This window comes from Notolabrus celidotus, chromosome 5 (genome assembly GCF_009762535.1).
Source record: "Notolabrus celidotus isolate fNotCel1 chromosome 5, fNotCel1.pri, whole genome shotgun sequence".
In the NCBI taxonomy this organism is placed as follows: domain Eukaryota; kingdom Metazoa; phylum Chordata; class Actinopteri; order Labriformes; family Labridae; genus Notolabrus; species Notolabrus celidotus.
Window position 1 is genome coordinate 30430729 of NC_048276.1, and position 19555 is coordinate 30450283.

Here is a 19555-nt window from a genome sequence, read left to right on the forward strand (position 1 = left end):
TCAGTCCTCGCTCGGACATCATGGTTCACAAATATTGAACATTAAAGTCATAAAGTCAAATTTTTTCAGTGTGTTAAATTTTTGTTTTTAACTCTTTATCAAGCTTTCAATATATCACAATCTATTCAATTGATTAGCTAAGATATTTGTGGATCTATTGTCGTGCTTAAGGGTCTCTTGTCTTGTCTGTTGGCTTCTTGATCTCTCTTGTCAGGGTGTTTTGACCAACAAGAATGAAGTGTTTAACGCAGCCGGGTGATTAATAACCACAACCCCTGTGTCATGATTTATATCGCTCAATATGAGTCTTGCACCAACACGGCTCTTACATCAAAGAGTCTTCAGTCAGATGTTTCCAAACTCAGATGTCCAAATGTCTATGAATCACTCATGACGACAAACCCACAGATATTCATCAGCCAGCTCTGAAGTTTTTTATGTCATAAATCTGTGATCACATCACTCAGCAGTACTCGTATTACTGCTCTATTAGCACATTTGACCCTAGCGCTCTCTCTCTCTCTCTCTCCCCCTCTCTCTCTCCTCTCCCAGTGTATGTCAGTGTCTCTCACTCCTTCTTCACTCCCTCTTTCTCTCCCCTCTCAAACTCAGTTTCCTGACTTCACGCTCTGCTGCTCATCAGGAAAATTTCACCAAAGCGGAAAAAACAACCTAAGCAAACAAAGAAGTTGAAACATGTCAAAATAAGAACATCAGAATAACCAGGACCCCTCCCTCGTCCTCGTCCTCCTCCTCCTCTTCCTCCTCTATCTGCAGGAATGTGGCAGCCATATTGGTCAAAGTCCTTCCAGCCTAGCGAGAGCGATTGGAGGGGAGGGGTGGGGTAGTTGGAAGGGTGACGCAAGGAATTTGGGAGGAGTGGCTGTGCATGTGTGTTTGTGTGAGTGTGTGAGGTAGAGAGGGTCACACTCCAAAAAGAAGTGTTCTTTGTCTCTGCAGACAATTAATCCCCCACCCCATCCGCCATGGCAGCCTTTCTTTCCCAAAACCCATCTCCTCTCCTCTCGACCCCTGCACCCTCTCCTCCTCATCCTTCCTCACCCCTGCAGCATGCTCAGCCACACCCCCACACCCCTCCCCCACACCCTTACCTCACCTCTCACTCCCTTCCCTTCTCTTCCTCCATCTGTGTCTACCTTTGCAGCCCTCCTCTTTCTTTTCCCTCCCTCCCACAAGACACCACAGCACACCAGCAGTGAAATCAGCCTCCTCCTGCTTGTTGAAATCGCAGGTACAAGTAGAAACAGAGAATACTGAAGTTGTGCAGCACTCCCTCAACTAAACAGAACTCCAGTTTAGACTACAAGATAAGGCAACCCCACCGCTGACAACTGAACCTCCAGGCCCCCGCTTAAAAGATTAAATGATATTAGATTACATTCGATAAACGGGACACTTGAAACGATGACTGTGCTGACAGAAAGCTGCCACACAAGAGATCATGTTCTCCAGCCATCTGGTAAATATGTCACTGACACTGGCTTCAAAAGATAACTCCATGTCATGACCTCTTTAAGGAGCATTACTCCTTTCATTTGTGCTTTACCATTACAAAAGATGTCAGCAGGTAGGATGGGTGGGGGAGAGTCTTAAGGCGGACAGATTTGGAAGAAAAAAAAGGTAAATAAGAGGAATTCAAATATAAAATGTGGTGCACTGACTCCAGATTTACCTCAACGATATGGTTCAGATAATCTTGTTAAATTCTCGGCTGTTTTAAAAATGATCTGATCATTCCAGCACACATCTTAAAAAAGGACAAGTGCACCATAAGCTGCAAGTGGACACAGCCATCGTGACTTTAGCTGTGGTTTACTCACCAAGATGAAGAGACTCAAGTTTTGGAGCAATATTTGGACCAGGGGGTGGGTGGAGCAGGAGTGGACTGAGGGACTGGCTGGCGACTTTCAGCCTGTTCAATCCTCTCAAATACAGCCCATCCTGTGTGACACTTTGCAACACACCTGCATCACTTTGCAGGAAGTATTATAGATCAATACAGATTCATAATTAATGAATATAAAACAAGATAGACACTTGTAAAATGCTGTTAACAGAGGCCGACAGGTGAGAGACCGCAAGCATGGTAATCAAGATAATCCTAGGATGCCTGTTTTGAGCATCCTAGTCTGTGTTGTAGCACAGCCTAACAAGAGAGCCATTCAACAGGTCACAGGGGCGCTGCCGGGATGTTTGTGGCCCCTTTTTAGAAATATCACATCAGGCCCCATCACTTCACCTTCCACAAAATATTTCAAGGGCCCCTGTTAGTCAGGGGTCCGGACTTTCCTCCCCTCATACAACCCCCTGGCTCTTCTACAGCTCTATTCTCACAAACATTTAAAGGCGGGAAGTTTACGCCCCTGTCAGGCCTCGTCTGCAAAATGGGGGAAGACTTACAGGATGTGTAACAGCTGAGCGTGTGTGTTTGTGGAGCTCCTGCTGTGTGTTTACGTGCTGTGCTTCTCGCAACTACGGCGACACAGTGATGCGTTGTGAAATCACTCACTGGGACACCATTGTGTTGCACTGTTGTTGGGTTCAGTGTGTAAGCACAGAGGCCCGGTGACGTTCTGAGAGACATCAAATGAACATCGAGCTCTGCTGATAAATACTTGGAAAAGTATTTGAGGAGCATGTCTGTGAAGGTTCTCAGTCATCCAGGTCATGGTAATTCAAAGCTTGATCTGTAAGGCAACTGGAGTGGTAGAAATTCTTGAAGACATTTCACCTTTCCTCCAAAAGGCTTCTTCAGTTCTGACCAGACTAGCGAAGAGCTAGAAAATATAAGCCTCTAATGGGGTGTTCACACCAAACGTGAATTAAATAATTCGCGCAAATGAATCACATCTAAAGTCTATCTAGAGGAGCAAATGCGAATAGGCGCGAATAGGCACGAATAGACGGGAATAGTGGTCTGGCGGCGTGAATCGCGCGACTTGGGCGACGCAAATGACGCGTATCCTAGTTCCTGTATTTAATGAGGGTCTCATCGAAACCAGTGGATGCCCCCTCAACAGGCCATGAGAAGAAATCCAGACTAACGCACATCTGCATCAGCTTCTCTTCAGACCTTGAGGGTACATAAACTTCTAATGTACAATCTGTGGAGCACATGTAAAAAGAGGAATAATTCAAGCCACACAAAGCCATCAAGGAGCAACATAACAACACTAGATAAAAACTGTCACAGTCCAGGGTGTGTTAGGACTCTGTGGCATCATGGTCAGGTGTGGCTGTGGGTGTATCTGTTGTGAACGAGCTACTGGATTTACTGCATGTGGCTTTTCAATAACAACACCACATGATTACATTTAGAGCCACTGAAGCAGCAAAGCTACCCAGCACAGCTTACAAAGAATCATGACCCTGTATTCAGACACTTTATGATTGGGTCACTACAGATGGAAAGAAAGTGCTGAATAATCCTCATCTTCAGAGGTTTTTGAAATGATTTATGGGAAATGAAGTAAAGAAGGGGAGGCACTCTGAGACAAAATGGAGAAAGTGAGCAATGTAAATTATAGCACTCTGTGACACAGGAACTCCTGGCATGTTGTGAACGTCACACGCTGCTGAGGTCAAACAGCCTGAGAGCATCCTCGGGGAGGTCTGTGTGCTGAACATCTCACCGCCTCCCTGGTTTACATTCCTGAGTCAAAGCTGTGCTGGTTAGGATGAGACGCAGAGGTGAGCTGCACAGAGGGACTTCACTGCAGTTTGTCAAAGAGGCGGAGGAGTTTCACCAGCCCGCTTCCCCCCCGTGTCAACTCAAGGATGGATCACGCCCCCTCCAACCTCTCTACTCATGGTTCCTTAACACAAATCGATCAGTGGGAGAAGTATCCTGACAAGAGCTGGACCTTCATGAGGTTTGTTAAATATAAAGATCATTCTGATGCAGTGCAGATCAAATCCTCCAACAATGATTAACCTTTGTGTCAGGACGAGGTCAGGAAGAGAAGAACATGTTCAGTACATCGCTTTCATGTACAAGTTAAGAATTAACAGATTATGAATAACACAAAGACACATCCTCCTTCCTTGATACACTGGCAATGATTTATGAATGAAACATGAAGGTGTTAGCTCAATATGAAAACTTTTTTTACAGATCAGATGCACATGAAACATCATGCCAACGAAATGCCAACAGAAACGTCACCTGAACAACACAGAAAAATCCTGATAATGACAGAAACAACACAGGAACAACACAGAAACATCCTGCTAACAACATGGAAACAACACACAAATGACAGAAATAGCAGGCTAACGACAAACAAACATCATGCTAACAACAAAGAATCATCATGCTAACAACACAGAAATAACACACCAATGACACAGAAACACATGCCAACGACACGCCAACATCACAGAAATATCACGCTTACAACACGCCAACAACAGTGAAACATCAGGCCAACGACGAAAAAACATCCCACTAACAACACAGGAACATGATGCTAATGACATGCTGACGACACAGGAATATAATGCCAATGACAAAGAAACATCAGGCTAACGGCATAGAAGTAACAAGCCAATGACATGGAAACATTATGCCAACAACAAGCCAACAACACAGAAATATCACGCTTACGTCACTGAAACAACACGCCAACGACACAGGAACATCATGTCAAAGACACAGGAATATCACGCTAAAAACACAGGAACATCATGCTAATGACATGCTGACAACACAGAAACACAATGCAAACGACAGAAATCTCACGGCAACGACACTGAAACATCACGCAAATGACGCAGGAACATCATGCCAAAGACACCGGAACATCACGCCAACAACACAGGAACATTATGCTAATGACATGCCAACGTCATGCCAACAACACTGAAACATCACACCAATGACACAGAACATCATGACAATGACAGAAATGTCATGCCAACGGCACAGAAATAACATGCCAACAACACGCAAACAACATCATAACTTCACTGTGACGACAGAAATAACTGGCCAACGACACAGAATCATCATGCTAATGAAACGCTATCAACAAAGAAATAACATGCAAACGATACAGAAACATCACACTTATGACAAGAAACATCATGCTAACGACAGAAATAACATACCAACAACACAAAAACATCAAGCCTACGACACAGTATGCCAACTACATGCGGACAATACAGAAACATCACTATCATTGGAGTAATATAAAACAGGCATCATCACAATAATCCCAGCTGTGTCTGCAGCATATGTAGCAGAGCGTCACAGCTGAGCAGACGTTGGTCCAAACTAGAATTGGTCAACAAAAGCAGCCCTGAAGTGACTTTGTATTCATGCAACATTGAAGCATGACCTTCAGAGCAAAAATGTCATATCAATGATCTCTTAATTCTTGCCTTGAAAATCAGTGTCGGTAACAGAATCACAAGTCCAACCAGTCGAGTCTAGACCTAAAAATCACGACAGGACAGCATAATCTGAAACTCCTCACTCATGCACTCACAGGCTTTGAGGCACGTTCCTAGTGTGAAAGTTGTGTCACTGTCACAGCAACAAGTGTGTCAGCTATCTGATGCAGACTTTGCATGAGTTGGCATATGTGCCAGAGTTCAATGCAAACTTAGTGACGTGCATGATGAGACTGTACTGTAAACAATTGTTAGTGTGCTAAAGAATCAGTCAACAATGTTTGAATTCACCTTTGTTAGTTTGCTAATGTGTATATAGTGTGAGACATGCGGGCTGGGGATCGGCATTTTTGTTATTTTTAAATGACATCTTGCTTCAAAGCGACTTGTGATGTCATGAGAGTGTCCCATTTCTCATTCCCCATTTTTATACAATGTCCAACTCTCACTGACTCACACGCCACAGATATCAGAAGCTCTAGAGGATGAAACGGTTGCTGAAACACTGACACCAAACATTTAAATGACATTGCATTTAACAAGTTTCCTCATCCAGTTGGGAGTGTTAATCTTCTGGCATGGGGAGCTCTTCAAATGATAAATATAGATGGGGAGTGAAGCAGAGGGCAAGTCTAACATAGCACCAACCACAAACTCAAAGCATGTCTCTTGGGAAACATGCTGTCCTCCTCTAACAGAGAGCTCCTCTGAAATGACAGAGCAGGCGACAGAGACACAAACATGGAAGAACAATGGTGGGCGTGACGGTCAAAGACAGAGAGACAGTTTTTAGTGATCCATCAAACATCTCAGAGTTTTCCTCTTTGGTATCAGCTTGAGAAATCGAAGCCTGTTGAGATCCCTGATTGTGTGCGTCCACTGAGAGCGACCGATCCGCCTGCTGCTGGTTACTTGTCATCTTAAAGTTGGAGTTTTTCAAATAAAACATCTCCCCACAAGGTTTATTTTGTCAAGAGTGTCATCATTCTCTTTTTACGGATGATTGAGACATAATGAGGGACAAAAGCAGCCCGCTCAGTTCACGACACTTGGTATCCCAGCATGCTTTGTGCAGCAAATTGGACGGTTGTAACACACGAAGAATGATGGCCAATTTCCCCAGTAGACTCTTCCCTTTTAAGGCAAGTGACTTCACTTTCCTAGGATGATAACTGTCACACAACTCCACTCAAACTCAGATTTAGAACCAGTTAGTGTTTCACATTATCTATAGTGGACTGAAGCAGAACTTTAAAGCTTTAAAGTCAAACATCATCTACAGCTAGTGAAGAGAGAAGCATAAAGCACATTTGTATCATACTGCTCAAGTGTGTAATCTTTTCCTTTTAGGTAAACTAGATGTTATAACTCTTGTATATGTTACTCTGGAACCAAAAATAGAAAAAAGTAGTCCTGAATTTGATGGGACAGGACACTTTCTACTTGTATTCTTCATGATCCAACCTGTATTGTCATTATTTCATAGGTTTCAAACTATAGTTAAAAAATGAATGAAATGAGTGAAATGACATGGTTATTGTTTATCTGAGACTTAATGAACTACAAGTTGAGCATAGCATTAGTTCAGGTAGGCCACAAAGTCAAGCTTGGCCCTCAGAACATCAGCTGATCTTAATGCCAGCCCCTATCAGCTGACAGCTCAGCTGATTACATCTACAAATCCAATTGGCGAATAAAAATATGTGCGTTCTATCTATACTGCTTCAGCCTGCCTTCACCTGCAAACTACTTTACTCTCCTCCTCCCCAGCTCCACCTTTCTGCTGTGTCTGATTTTACCAGTGTCATATGTATTGTCACCAAGTGGCAACCTCCGGTCTCAAACGATGAAGCCAATGCGGAAGTGTTATAAACTGCAATACATCAAGAATCCGCTTAAAGCTGGCTGCAGAAACACCGGAAACCACATAGACATGAATGGGAAAAAGGCGATCTTTGCAGCATTAATAAACATGTTTACAGCCTGGTTCAAAGAATGGCTTGGCCCTACGAAGCTAATCTCTCTAATGGCACACACTGTACGGGGGGTGAATTTTTTTCTAACGTGACGGTTCAGAAGATATTAAGATTCAGAGTTTTTGCCAAAATAAGGACATGACTGACGTGACTCCTGGTCGGGAACACATAGCTGTTGGCTAAGAGGCTCACACTACGTCACACTCTGCCTGGTTGAGTTCCGCATTTCCAATATGGCTGCCGCTGTCGATTGGCTTCAAAACAGCTCTCAGGAACAGATGGGTGACGTCACAGATACTACGTCCATATTTTATACAGTCTATGATTGTCACTGATGCTCGCTCGGTTCTGTACGCCAGGAGAATTTGCTGACGCTCTCCCTTCCTTGGCTTTGCATGTATGCACATAAAAGAGAAGGGAGGTGTCCTCTCTTGGCATTCCACATGCACTCGGGTAAGGGCAGGGAGCTCCCAGAACAGAGCCTTACCATACAGTCATATATAACTTATTGCATGGAAATAATCAAATAATTTGACAAGAGTGGTCCTGACTGAACTTCTACTAATAAACAGGACAGAGATGATTCAATAAAACATTCCTAAGAAGTTCATTTAAACAGAGCTAGTAACATGAACACTGTCTGTCGATGGAGGTTTGCAGCACTCACCAGATCCTTCTGAGCGCCCATCGCTGCCTATGAGAGGCACTGTAATGGCTGCAGTGGCGACACCATCGGTCGGCATGGTGGTGTAGACGACCGGCAGAGACTGAACCACCACAGGGATGGTCTGCAGCTGGCCCACCTTGCTGGGCATGCTGACGGAGGGGATTGTGTGGATGACGTGGAGGATCTGCTGGCCCCCGGCCCCCTGAGTGGCCAAGATGGAGCCCGGAGAGAGGACCTAAAAGAGAACAAGGAGGAGGTATAACTGCTTACTCTAACTCTCCAAAGTGAACTGTTACATACTTTTAATGCAGGAGTCTGTGGTTACCATGGAGCCTATGGATTGTACCGCAGTGGGGATGGGTGTAGCAGACAGGCCGGGCTGGGTCATGGCCCCACTGGGTGCTGGGTTGACCGTGATGCTCATCGTAGAAGCAGGTAGTGTTGAAGAGCGGGGCTTGTTGAGCGACAGGTCGACGGGTTCGGTCTGGTCTTCTGCGGGGCTCGGCTGAGGCGAGGGGGGCTCTGTCTTGCAGACTGAAGGCTCCGTCTTCACCTTAACCAGGTCTGTCGGCTGTGAGCAGTCATCTCCTATGTCTGCCTGCTGGAGAGAGGGGAACAGAAGAAACAATATGAGCTTAGAGAGCTGATTGTGACACGTTTATGGATTCATGTGGTTTCATGGCAGAAAATAAACAAAATAAGAAAACATTTGCACAAAGAAACAAATATTTCAGAAAAGAGAGACCCTGTGAGAGTGGTTATGTCATATGATACCCTGAAAGACATTGTGATAAAACTCCTTCTCTGATTGGTGGATCATCATATTTTTTAATCAATCTCTCACATTCTAAACCTTTCCAACCTAATGCATTCATTTAAACATGATTTTTCAAATCATAACGAACAGCACAGGCTTCATTTTACTGTCAAACTAATATACTAGTTATATCACACAGAAGAGGAATGGATTTTTTGCCTTCTCTCGTGCAGTGACAATGAGCGATAAGAGAAACCCCACAGCAAGGGTCCGGATTGATGGTTCAGTTTTCTGAACAGCAAAAATCCTCAACTTCAGCGAGTATGTTCTGGTCAAATCATCTCACAGAACTTTGCATGAGCAAGTTTGGAAATAAATCTGCAAATTTCAAGATAATGATTGCCAAAAATAAGGCTTGAATTGACTGTGATGATTCTTGAAGTTACATCTATTTCTGTTTTTTAAAATTACGTGAAAAAATATTTTGTGCAGAAATCAGACACAAACACGGCTTACGATTTGAGTTTTTGCAGGGTAGTAAGTCTTCTAGATGTGGATTTAACGCCAACGTATCCAAAAAGAGGTGTGAAATGAAAGGGTAAACTTTGACTCTTGTAAAAAACGGTAATTTAATTTTAAAAAATCTAAGAAAGTTTTTCTTTATTCTTGAGGTTTTGGTCCCAAACATTCATTCACAAAGCTCACAGTCCTGCTGCACACACTGCTAACGGTCACACAAGCCTGTAAGTACTAAACCGACTATGTTTGCTCGGAGGAACTGCTTCATCCTGGATCCACACTTCCATTTAACTTGCATCAGGCCTCTTCGTGTTACGCCCTAGTTTTTCTCTTCCTCCTCAGCACCCTGTTCGCCTCTACAGCCACCCAGGGCTCAGCTGGCATGTAGCTCAGAAGCACAGGGAACAATGGCTGCTGTGTGGGACTGAGAGAGAGAGAGAGAGAGAGAGAGAGAGAGAGAGAGAGAGAGAGAGAGAGAGAGAGAGGGGGGGGGGGAGAGAGAGAGAGGGAGAGAGAGAGAGGGAGAGAGAGAGGGAGAGAGAGAGAGGGAGAGAGGAGGAAGACGAATTGGAGTGAAAGAGAGGGAGCAGATCTTGGCCTCCTTCCAGCCGAGCTGAGCGTAGCTTGGCTCTGGATGAGGAGGAGTTGGGTGGAGACTCTGCTACGCCCTTTTATCGGTTCACACAGTTCAGCTAGAGGCTGGGCTGTGTGACGGAGGGCCGAGGCACCACCAGAGAGACTGATAAACAACCTCCTGCACTCCGCTGCTAACACATATGCAAATAACCACCATGTTTAGTGCTGCACAGGTAACATTTACTCCAGTTTAACTCAGAAAGTTGATGCTTTCACGTCTTCCTGCTGGGTTCAAGGTTTCGAGAGACGGATTCTGAAAAACCTCTGTCTGATTGTTCATGAACTAAAGACAACAAATGTTGAAAGTCAGACAAGACAACAGCTACAGTTAGCACTTAACAACAAGCCAATATCACCATCTGACTCTACAGTTTTCGGTACGCTTGCATGAAGCACTCAGTCAAATTTCTTTAAGTTGGACTAACAGACCCAGGGCTTGATTTCCTCTTCACAACCCGACCCAAGCTCAAGGGCTTCTGAGCATGATCCATAGTTTGTATGCCGGGCTTCGACTCGGACGTAGAACAGCATAAATGTGTAGAAGGAAGCAGGGTAGGTATTAAAACCTCAAAAGAAGAAGAAGAAGACGTAAACGAGACAAAGCTATTGTAACGTGATATGATAGGTCGACTGGGTAACTTAACAGAGGCTTCTATTCTCGCCCGGTGCTCAAAAAAAGGCTTTGACCTTTTTGGGGATCCTGGTAAGGAACCAAGACTGTAACGAACCCTTGGTTGACCGTTTGACGTAATGATTTATTTTTCTTAAGAACATACAGACTTTGTGATGAATATAAAAAATAAACGGAAGGTTTGCAGATCTTGGCTGAAGTTAAGAGGTGTCTAAGGAGATCTCCAAAGGAAGTAGGATAAGGAAGGAAAGTAGCCAACAAACAAACAAAACCTGCACCAAACCTGGCGGAGGTAAAGAGGGATTTCAGCAGCTCTATAACAAGAAAGTAGGAGAAGAAAGAGGGGGGGGGGGGGGGGGAGAAAGGATGGGTTGAGGAGAGAAGAGGAGCGGGGCCGTAACGTGATTAAAGAGAGAGACTGAAACAGAAAAAATAAGATATAAAACCTGAAAAGAAAATGATGAAGTGTGAAAGAAGTGAGGCAGAGGAGACAGAAAGAGAAAGAGAGTGAAAGGGAGTGGGTGGGAAAGGCCCGGCGTTGCCATGGAAACTGGGAGCTATCAGCTGACTCCATGTTTTCCGCTCGTTCCCCACCCACCTCCACCACCACCACCCAACTCCCTTCCTTTCCTTTCTCCTCCCATGTCTGTTCATCTTTCCATCGCCTCACCTCTTCCACCCTTCATTTTCTCTCTGTCTGTCGTGACCACACCCCCTTTCACCTTTCTCTCTCTCTCCTGCATCCCTCGCCCTTTCACATCAACCACACCCACCTCACCCCTCATCCCTTGCTGGCTCGCATTATCCACCCACTTGCTCTCCTTTTCCTCCATTATCCTCCTCTGGTTCTCCTCTTTTCACAGTAGCTCAGATTAAACCCACTTTGTGTGTGTGTAAGTGTATGTGCGTGTGTGTGTGAGGGTTTGTGTGTGTATGAAATCCACCCAGAAGAGGATGCTAGGAGTCTGAACTCCACGGTAAAAAATAGAAAAGAAGCCCTCGCTGGACTTGTGTGAGCTCTGTGATCTGAGAGACTGAGTGAAGAGGAGAAATGAGGGAAAGAAGAGAAACTTTCTGATATGAGGACGAAGTGATAAGCTTCAAAAGGAGGATGTATAGCAGCTCATTACCCTGTGCTACAGAAACACACAGACTGACGTCTCTTCATTCGACACTCAGATGATTTAAGACTTTTAAATGAATGTTTGAAAGAAAAGTTAGGATTGAACAAAACACGTTTGCTCACTTCAGACACAGAATGATGGAGCCTTTGTCTCGATGTTAGACGCAGCCACCCCGAGTTTCACCTTCAAGTTTAAAGCTGCAGCCATCAACTGGCCATTACAAGAGTACCGAATCAATAAGGCTGTTGTAACAAAAAATCTAATATAGAAAATAAGCATGCTAACACCCTGTAAATAATCGGTTCTTAGTAGGGGGGCAGTATTGGTTCTTTACCCTTCCTTTTTAAATGTTCCTCATGTGTCTCACACAAATTTGTGGAACTCTCTGCCTCTGGACATTGAAACAGTAAGCTCTCTGGGTGTGTAAAAGAAAAATGAAGGCTTCTCTTTTAAATATGGCTTTTAATTTGGAATAATTTATTTTTAGCCGTGCTTTGCATTATCATTGTAATAACAACAATATGTATTTATTCTTCTTATCTATTTTTCTATTTATTTATTGTATTTATTTGATATTTCTACCTTTTACTGTTTTTTAATTTTTATTTCTTCCCTTATTTATTTGATTCATTTTACTGTAATGATTTTATTTTAATTTGAAGTATTTTTTTTAAGATTATGTATTTTATTATTTTACTCATTTCTGTTGTTTTCTGTCTCTGTTATTTTTGGAAGTACATGGGCTGCATGCTTGTATGTATGAAAGGTGCTATATAAATAAAATTGAGTTGAGTTAACACTGGTTGCAACCCGTAATAAAAATAAGAGAAGACGAAGAAGAGGAAGACTCAGTTATCCAGCTATCTAGCTCGCCGTCACTGCAAACAACGTGTAAGAATAACACCCAGAAGACGATGGAGAGTTTTAGTTTGACTAGAAGTTTCTGTCAGGGGGCTGGTGAGGCGGATAAAACACAACTTTGAACTTCATTAGAAAATTTGTGATGATGACATGTAAGTAAGTCAGTTGTGTTTAAGTCTTCCAGTTTTCCATAAATATCAAAATAATCCTGATAATTGTGAGGTGAAAATCTGATATTGTGACAGAAAATGAAACTTATTCTCTTGTGGCTTGCATACAGTTTATGGGGCTGAAGTTTGCTGAAATAAAATCATGATAGGATTAGTTAAATTATAAATACATCTGCCCTCAAAAGGAGAAGAGTCAACTCTTCAAATGTTTGTTTGTTGCACGGAGGTCTTCGAACATTTCTGATGCATTCCCCTGTAGTCAGGGATCTAACCGCTGAAGAGCTTCTCCTGCACAGCATCAAACAGATTTGTCATTTAAGTTGAATTTATGATCTAGAGAGGTCTGTTTGCTGCACTTGCATGCAGGTATCTGTTTCCAGAGATAAATAAATCATCCTCAGATTACTGCAGATAGGAGTTTGGATGTCATCAAAGTGTCTGTTTGCTCTCCACACAGACTAAAGTCTGCTGATACTTGATTGGTCAATACAACTCAGACTAGATTAAGAATCTTTGAATGCTTTATATCCTAGATTCTAATTTCTGCGCATCAGAGATGTATTCATGTTTTTGTAAGAAACGCCTGAGATTTTATGGTTCTTATTATAGACCAACTCAAACAGGATTATGCAAACAACAATCTCCCAAGGCCGGTCTGCAGCCAGCAGCTCATGCTTAGAATGTTTCACACCATACGTGACGCGAGGACGCCATCGATGACCGACAACGTCTTAGCTTTCAGTTGCATGAAGAATGAAAGCTTTGCCTATGGGATTTTTTATTTAAGATCAATATCATAAAGTGAGTGCAAACGTTGATCTTCTGCAGCCACTGTGCAGTTTTCAGAGTTACACACTTTCATTTCATTTCACTCATCCTCAACTCTGTGAACTTCATTTGCATTGTTTATGAACAATGACACCAACAATCCTCCTCCAAACCTGAACCCGTCTGAACGCAGCAGAAGAAGAAAACCCGCTCCGAGCTGCTGCAGTGGAGCTCACCAGACTTCTCCGTTTCTCCCCTTCACTTCTCAGTTCAACTGCTCCTCCATAAAATGGGTCACCCAGTCTTCACCTTGCAGTTAATTCATGTGATCTCTGAGCTGAATGGGAGCTGGGAGCAGCTGTGACTGCAGCGGTGAGAGAGAGCCGGGCAGAAAGAAAGACGTAATCTGTCCAGAAGACTTTAATCACGTTGGACTCTCACACAGACAAAGTATGGAGGGGAGTTCAGGTTGGTATCAGTTACCTTATGTGCCCGCGGAGGGCTCCACATTTGGTTTAGTGTGAGAGGATATGACATATGAGGGAAGCTGGAGCTTAAATTTTTCATCAGTGAGAGGAGCATCTTCCTTAGAAGATGTAACCCGACAATGTTGGGTGTTTTTTAATCTTACAGCTGTCCTGATTTCACAAAGAGTTCATACTTAACACTGAAGGGGCCAATCAACATTCATTTATTGGAAGCCATTTTCATGACAGGTGACACAACATTTCCAAAGTCCACTCGTGTTTTGAAAGAGCACCTTAGAAAAGCCCTTTCACATGCACTCCTGAAAATTTCTGACAGTTTTCAAGAGCTCTGCCCTGAATTTTTCCAAAGTTGCTTATTCTCTCAACGTGAAGTCAACCCTGTTGGTCATGAGTATTGGGGAAGAAGGGGAGATGAATCCCAGGAAGCAGGACATGACATCAAAAGCATGCCACTGGAGCCACAGTGTCATGTTTACAATATGACAGTGTACAAAGCAACAGAGCCATGTGCTATGAGGTCAGTTCCTGCGTTCATTTAATGAAAATGATTCTTCTTCAAACTTGAATGTTTTTATCTGTCTTTTAACATGTTTCTCTTCCAGGTTTGCACGAGCTGCACAACTTTCTTGCACAAACTTTGCTACGGGGTGGGCAGGAAAACGTCGGAGTAAAAGTCTGGGTGGAAGTCTGGGCTGTTTGCAGTGACACATGCTGCCCTCCAAGAAAATGTTTCAGGTTTTGTGCATGTGCGAATACAGCTTAATTAACATGGTCAATAATGAATGTACAGGCCCTTTGTTACATGCCCAGCTACTGGTTGAATTTAAATTTTACTCTTACTTTAAAACCACAGGGACCGAGTTCAGGGTCAGTTTATGGCTTTGTGCTGCCTCCAACGATACAACAGGACCTCTGAAAGACTTGTTAACTATTAGAGGGAGGATGCAGTGCTTAATACAGCTGCTGATCAAAAGACAAGATCATCATCATACATGTTTGCCAACTAAATCAGACTGAAGTTCTGCGAGAGGAAGGTCTACCACCAAGAGGGTAAAGAAACCAGAACTAAGTGTTCACTTGCATCTGAGGAGAAGTTCCCCCTTTAGAGGATGAAAATGGAAACAGGTGATCAGATGTGAGGCGTCATGTGAAGACTGCAGGATTCAGACACTCAGTGATCTGTCTGGCCGAGATGAGCCGGGTCTGGTTTTGCTCTTTGTTTTAATGAAGATAACACCAGGTGATGTGATCTTCAGGAAAAGCAAGGTAAGGAGGAGAAATAGAGAAACAGACGGAAAATTTTAGGTGTTGTTTTCTAGTAGATTCTGGGCACTGAGAGTCCCATGACATGCTGGAATCCAGTGTTTTAGTCTACTACAGGTGGTTTGTTAGCCTTCAACTCTTGGTGTCATACTGTGCCGTTGATACTTCCCACCTCCTGTAAGTTTCTACAGCATGTGGCAACAAATTACGCAGAATATTAACTCAAAAAACATCACTTTGGTGGAATCTTTCCACTAATACTCGGTCTATCTTTGCACATCTCCTTAAAAAGCTCTTTCAAACATAACACAGTCATGCAAATCACAACTCAGTGGCGTTGTTTTTCCGTCTGAACAGATGAAGAACTGCACGTGCAAACTTAACAGTCATTCTAATATTTATCTTGACAGCTCTTCAGATGCAGTGTACATGCAAACTTGCACATGCAAAACAGACTTTCAGTTCCTTATTGGAAAAACGCCAAAAGTTTCTGCACTGACAACGCCACAGGGGACTGACAACAGACGCAGTACGCTTACTGCAACTACTCCAGCCTCTGTACGAGAGTGTGATCATGTTTGGAGAAAATGAAGTCAGCTCTGCACAGCGGATCACACGGAGAGGAAGGGATTGTGCACATAGAAAGAAAACTGAATGGCACTAACGCCTAATGGGCTGCCAGTGCTTGTCACTGATGTTGTTTTTTTCAACAGGAAGAAATCAATAGGTCCAGAGGTGAGACAAACAATACACTGACTGCTAAAGGTGAGGGGAGGGAGGAGAAGGGAGGGATAGAGAGAGGATAGGAGGGAGACGAAGGGAGAGGCAGCTTTGGTATTGATTTTCTGGGAGTGTGTATGCACCAGTGTCTTCAGTGATAAACACTATTTAAATCTAATGGGAGGGGGGGAGTGTGATGGACTAGTATGTGATTGTTTTGTATGTAATTATATGATGCGGGCATGTGTGTGTGTGTGTGTGTGTGTGTGTGTGTTTGTGTGTGTCTGTCTGTCTGCAGAGGTGCAAATAGATATGGATGATAAAATAAAGACAGTGCAAAAACAACAGCTGGGGGAGATATTAACAACGAAGCATGCAGCCCTGCCCTGCTCCGCCCAGCACACACACACACACACACACACACATGCCAGAGCTGATTTCCTGGGTGTTCGGTAACTTGCTCTTTCCGCATGCCCACTCGGACGGCCTTTACTTGACCTCGCAGCAAACTCTACCTGACTGTTAACAACAGCTGTGCAGCTCAACATCAACGTTTCATAAATACAAGACAAATCCACATCCGTTCAAAAAGGTATCTCTGATCTGAGGTCTATCCAAGAACTAATTGCAAATGAAAAAATAAGATAACCTAAGAAGGTTAAAGACAAAACACCTGTACTTATTACACAGGAGGTGAAATAAGAAACCTTGACAGCACCAATAAGAAAGAACATTCATATTAAGTACAAATATCAATGTACTCCAGCTTTTCATGCAATATTACCACAAACTTGCAAAATATCCTTACAATGGGGCCAAACTCCTCTAATACAGCAGCTATGCTTCAAACTTTGAAGCATTAACTACTGTCCGGCCATCAGTTCTGAACATGCAGGGCTCCAGAATCAAGACAACCAATCAATCAATCAATCTTTATTTACAAAGCGCCAAATCCCTACAAAAGTTATCTGAAGACTCATTCCAAACAGAGCAGGTCTAGACCGTACTCTATGTTCTATTATTGACAAAGACCCAACATCAAGACAGGATGAGATCCAGTCCCATCTTACAGACTGGACTCAGTCTGATCTCATCTTAGTCCACCATGAACAGAGCACTTTGCAGCATTTAGCAAGTTACAGTGGCAAGGACAAACTTCCTTTAACAGGCAGAAACCTCCAGCAGGACCAGACTCATGTTAGACACACATCTGCTGGGACCGTGTTGGGGCTGGAAAGAGGGATAGAGCAGCTGTCCGTCTACGGCAGAGATCCTACGAGACAAGGGACCTCAGGGACTCCAGAAAGGTCTATGGTTATGGTTTGCCCCCGAACTCAACTTAAAATTATGCTAAAGGACGCTTGGAGCATGAAAGTTTACAGCATTTCCTGCCTAACCAAACCACCAGACACATTTGGAGTCTGAGTGGGCGTGTGAAAGGTGAAAACACGAGTTAGCTGTAAGACAACATCTAGCATACTTTCAGCAACAAGTGCCTGCAGAACATTTCAAGTGAGAGCTCTATCTTATCTCAGAGAAAACGTATTGATGCGATGAGGATATACAGAGCAAAATGTCTGTCAAACAAACATGGATGTTTTAACTGTTTGTTTTCACTTCCAAATAAAATAGCTGACATAACTGGGCTGTTCAGGACTTCTTTAAAAACCTGTCTGATTGTTTGTGCTGCAACTCCCCATCCACTCATACACAAAGAAAAACCTGTCATTGTCTCCTCTCCTCGTGTCTTCACAAAGAAAATATAAATAAATAGGAGGTGTGGCAAACCAGATGAAGATTGTATTTAAGTAACAGTTTTTAATCTTTTGTGTAGTTAAAGGATGATGCAGTAAAACAATTCACTTTCATCTCAACCTGCTGTACGGGTCATATTAATTTTGCTGTGACCCTGTAAGAATGCGCCTGAGCTTGTCACATCCAGCTCTTAAATATACAGCACAGACAGTGTGGGCGTAAAGAAAGAGAGCCTGGCAGTAGTTCATGGGTCAGATGTGTTAAACAAAGCTCCTGGCTCGTCCTGTCCTCAGATGATTCCTCTGAATCACTCATAAACAATGACGGAGGAAATTCCTGCAGAGCATCTCTTAAATCTGCAGCAATCGATGCATAGCCTGTTTTTCCTCAGTTGAAAAGCGTGCACATCAGTTTTCTTTCATTTCTTTTCAGACGATATATCTCACACTGGAGGCAAGCTTTGACTGCTTTGTGAATAAATCATTATCGCTCTCCAGAATGACAACTTTTTAAAGGACTGAGTAAAGCCCAGAGTTTTTCTCTGACATCCTGAAAAGACTTTAAAAATTAAAAGCCAAACTGTAATTCCACTCTTTGTACTTCTAAACCACAAAACTGTAGAGGGTGGAGAAGCATTAAGTAGTATTAAGTAGTCTATTCACTCATAGAACAAAAACCAGTGTTGAAACGCCTATTGACCCGTCCATATTTGTAAAACATCACCTTTTATAAATGGAAAAACCACAGACTTTCAGCAGCGGCAGCGCTCCATACAGAAAAACGTCTGCAGCCGCGACACCTCGGCTTAACTCAGGAAACAGTCTGTTTGTGCTGGCAGCAGGTGCATTCATATCAGCACTCACATTATGTGTTTTTTTTTATTAACATGGCTCAATAATAGCAGGATTTTACAGCTGAATGGGCAGAAAAACTGGTTTACAAGGAAACTGTTGCTGCTGAATTAAGCTGAGTTTAACAGTTCAGAGAAGAGGAGCAGTGATAAGAGTGAAGACTGTTCACTGCACAGTCAGCATCCGGTAAAACTTGTTACAGACGTCCGTTTTACATGCAAGAATGAGTTTTAAAAGTCCATCCCCAGGCCGGTACTTCTGACTGTCTTTAGGTGAATATACTGGCTTGATGCACAACTATGACAACAAACTGCTCTTCTGCAATATGTTCACTTTTCAATGATGGTGCGGGATTTCAAAAAGTTGTCGCCCTGGTTTTTGGAGCCAGGCGTAGCCATAGTTGGATAAGATGTAGGATACATAAAGTTCAATCAGGACCACTCTTGTCAAAATGATTAGTTATTTGAATGGAATAAGTTATATTTGGTGGTATGGCTCTGTTCTGGGAGCTCCCTGCCCTTCCATGTGCGTATATGGAATGCTAAAGCTTGAGGTGGGGAGAGCACACCTCCCCTCTTTCATGTGTGTACATGAAAAGCCAGGGCAGGGAGAGCAGCAGCAAAGACCCCCCGGTTAAAGAACAGAGCGAGCATCAGGGATAGTACATATGACACTGATAACATCAGATACAGCAGAAAGTAGGAGCTGGGGTGGAGGAGGGATGCAAAGCAGTTTGCAGCAAGAGAAGGCAGACCACAGAAGTTTATATAGAACATTGTTTTGATATTTGACAATTGGATGCATATATGTAATCAGCTGAGCTGCAATCTTTAGCATTCAAAATGATACACTTCACTGTGAGTGCTGACATCTTTATACTTTATAGCATCACAGCCAAGCCCTAGAGGACTGCATAAATGTCTGTGTAACGCTACATGGGACCATACTTTC

General features: G+C 43.2%; 1 protein-coding gene across 2 annotated transcripts in view; it reads right to left on the bottom strand.

Moving 5' to 3' along the window:
* klf8 (Kruppel-like factor 8) overlaps positions 1 to 19555 on the bottom strand; it is an 87467-nt gene that overhangs the window by 12984 nt on the left and 54928 nt on the right. The window contains exons 3-4 of one of the 2 annotated variants that reach the window (XM_034683142.1): positions 8387 to 8662; positions 8062 to 8296 (exon numbers count right to left, since the gene is read on the bottom strand). In XM_034683142.1, the coding sequence (XP_034539033.1) occupies positions 8062 to 8296; positions 8387 to 8662 (511 nt within the window). The remainder of the gene's footprint in view (positions 1 to 8061; positions 8297 to 8386; positions 8663 to 19555) is intronic. The other variant, XM_034683143.1, reaches the window with a different exon arrangement.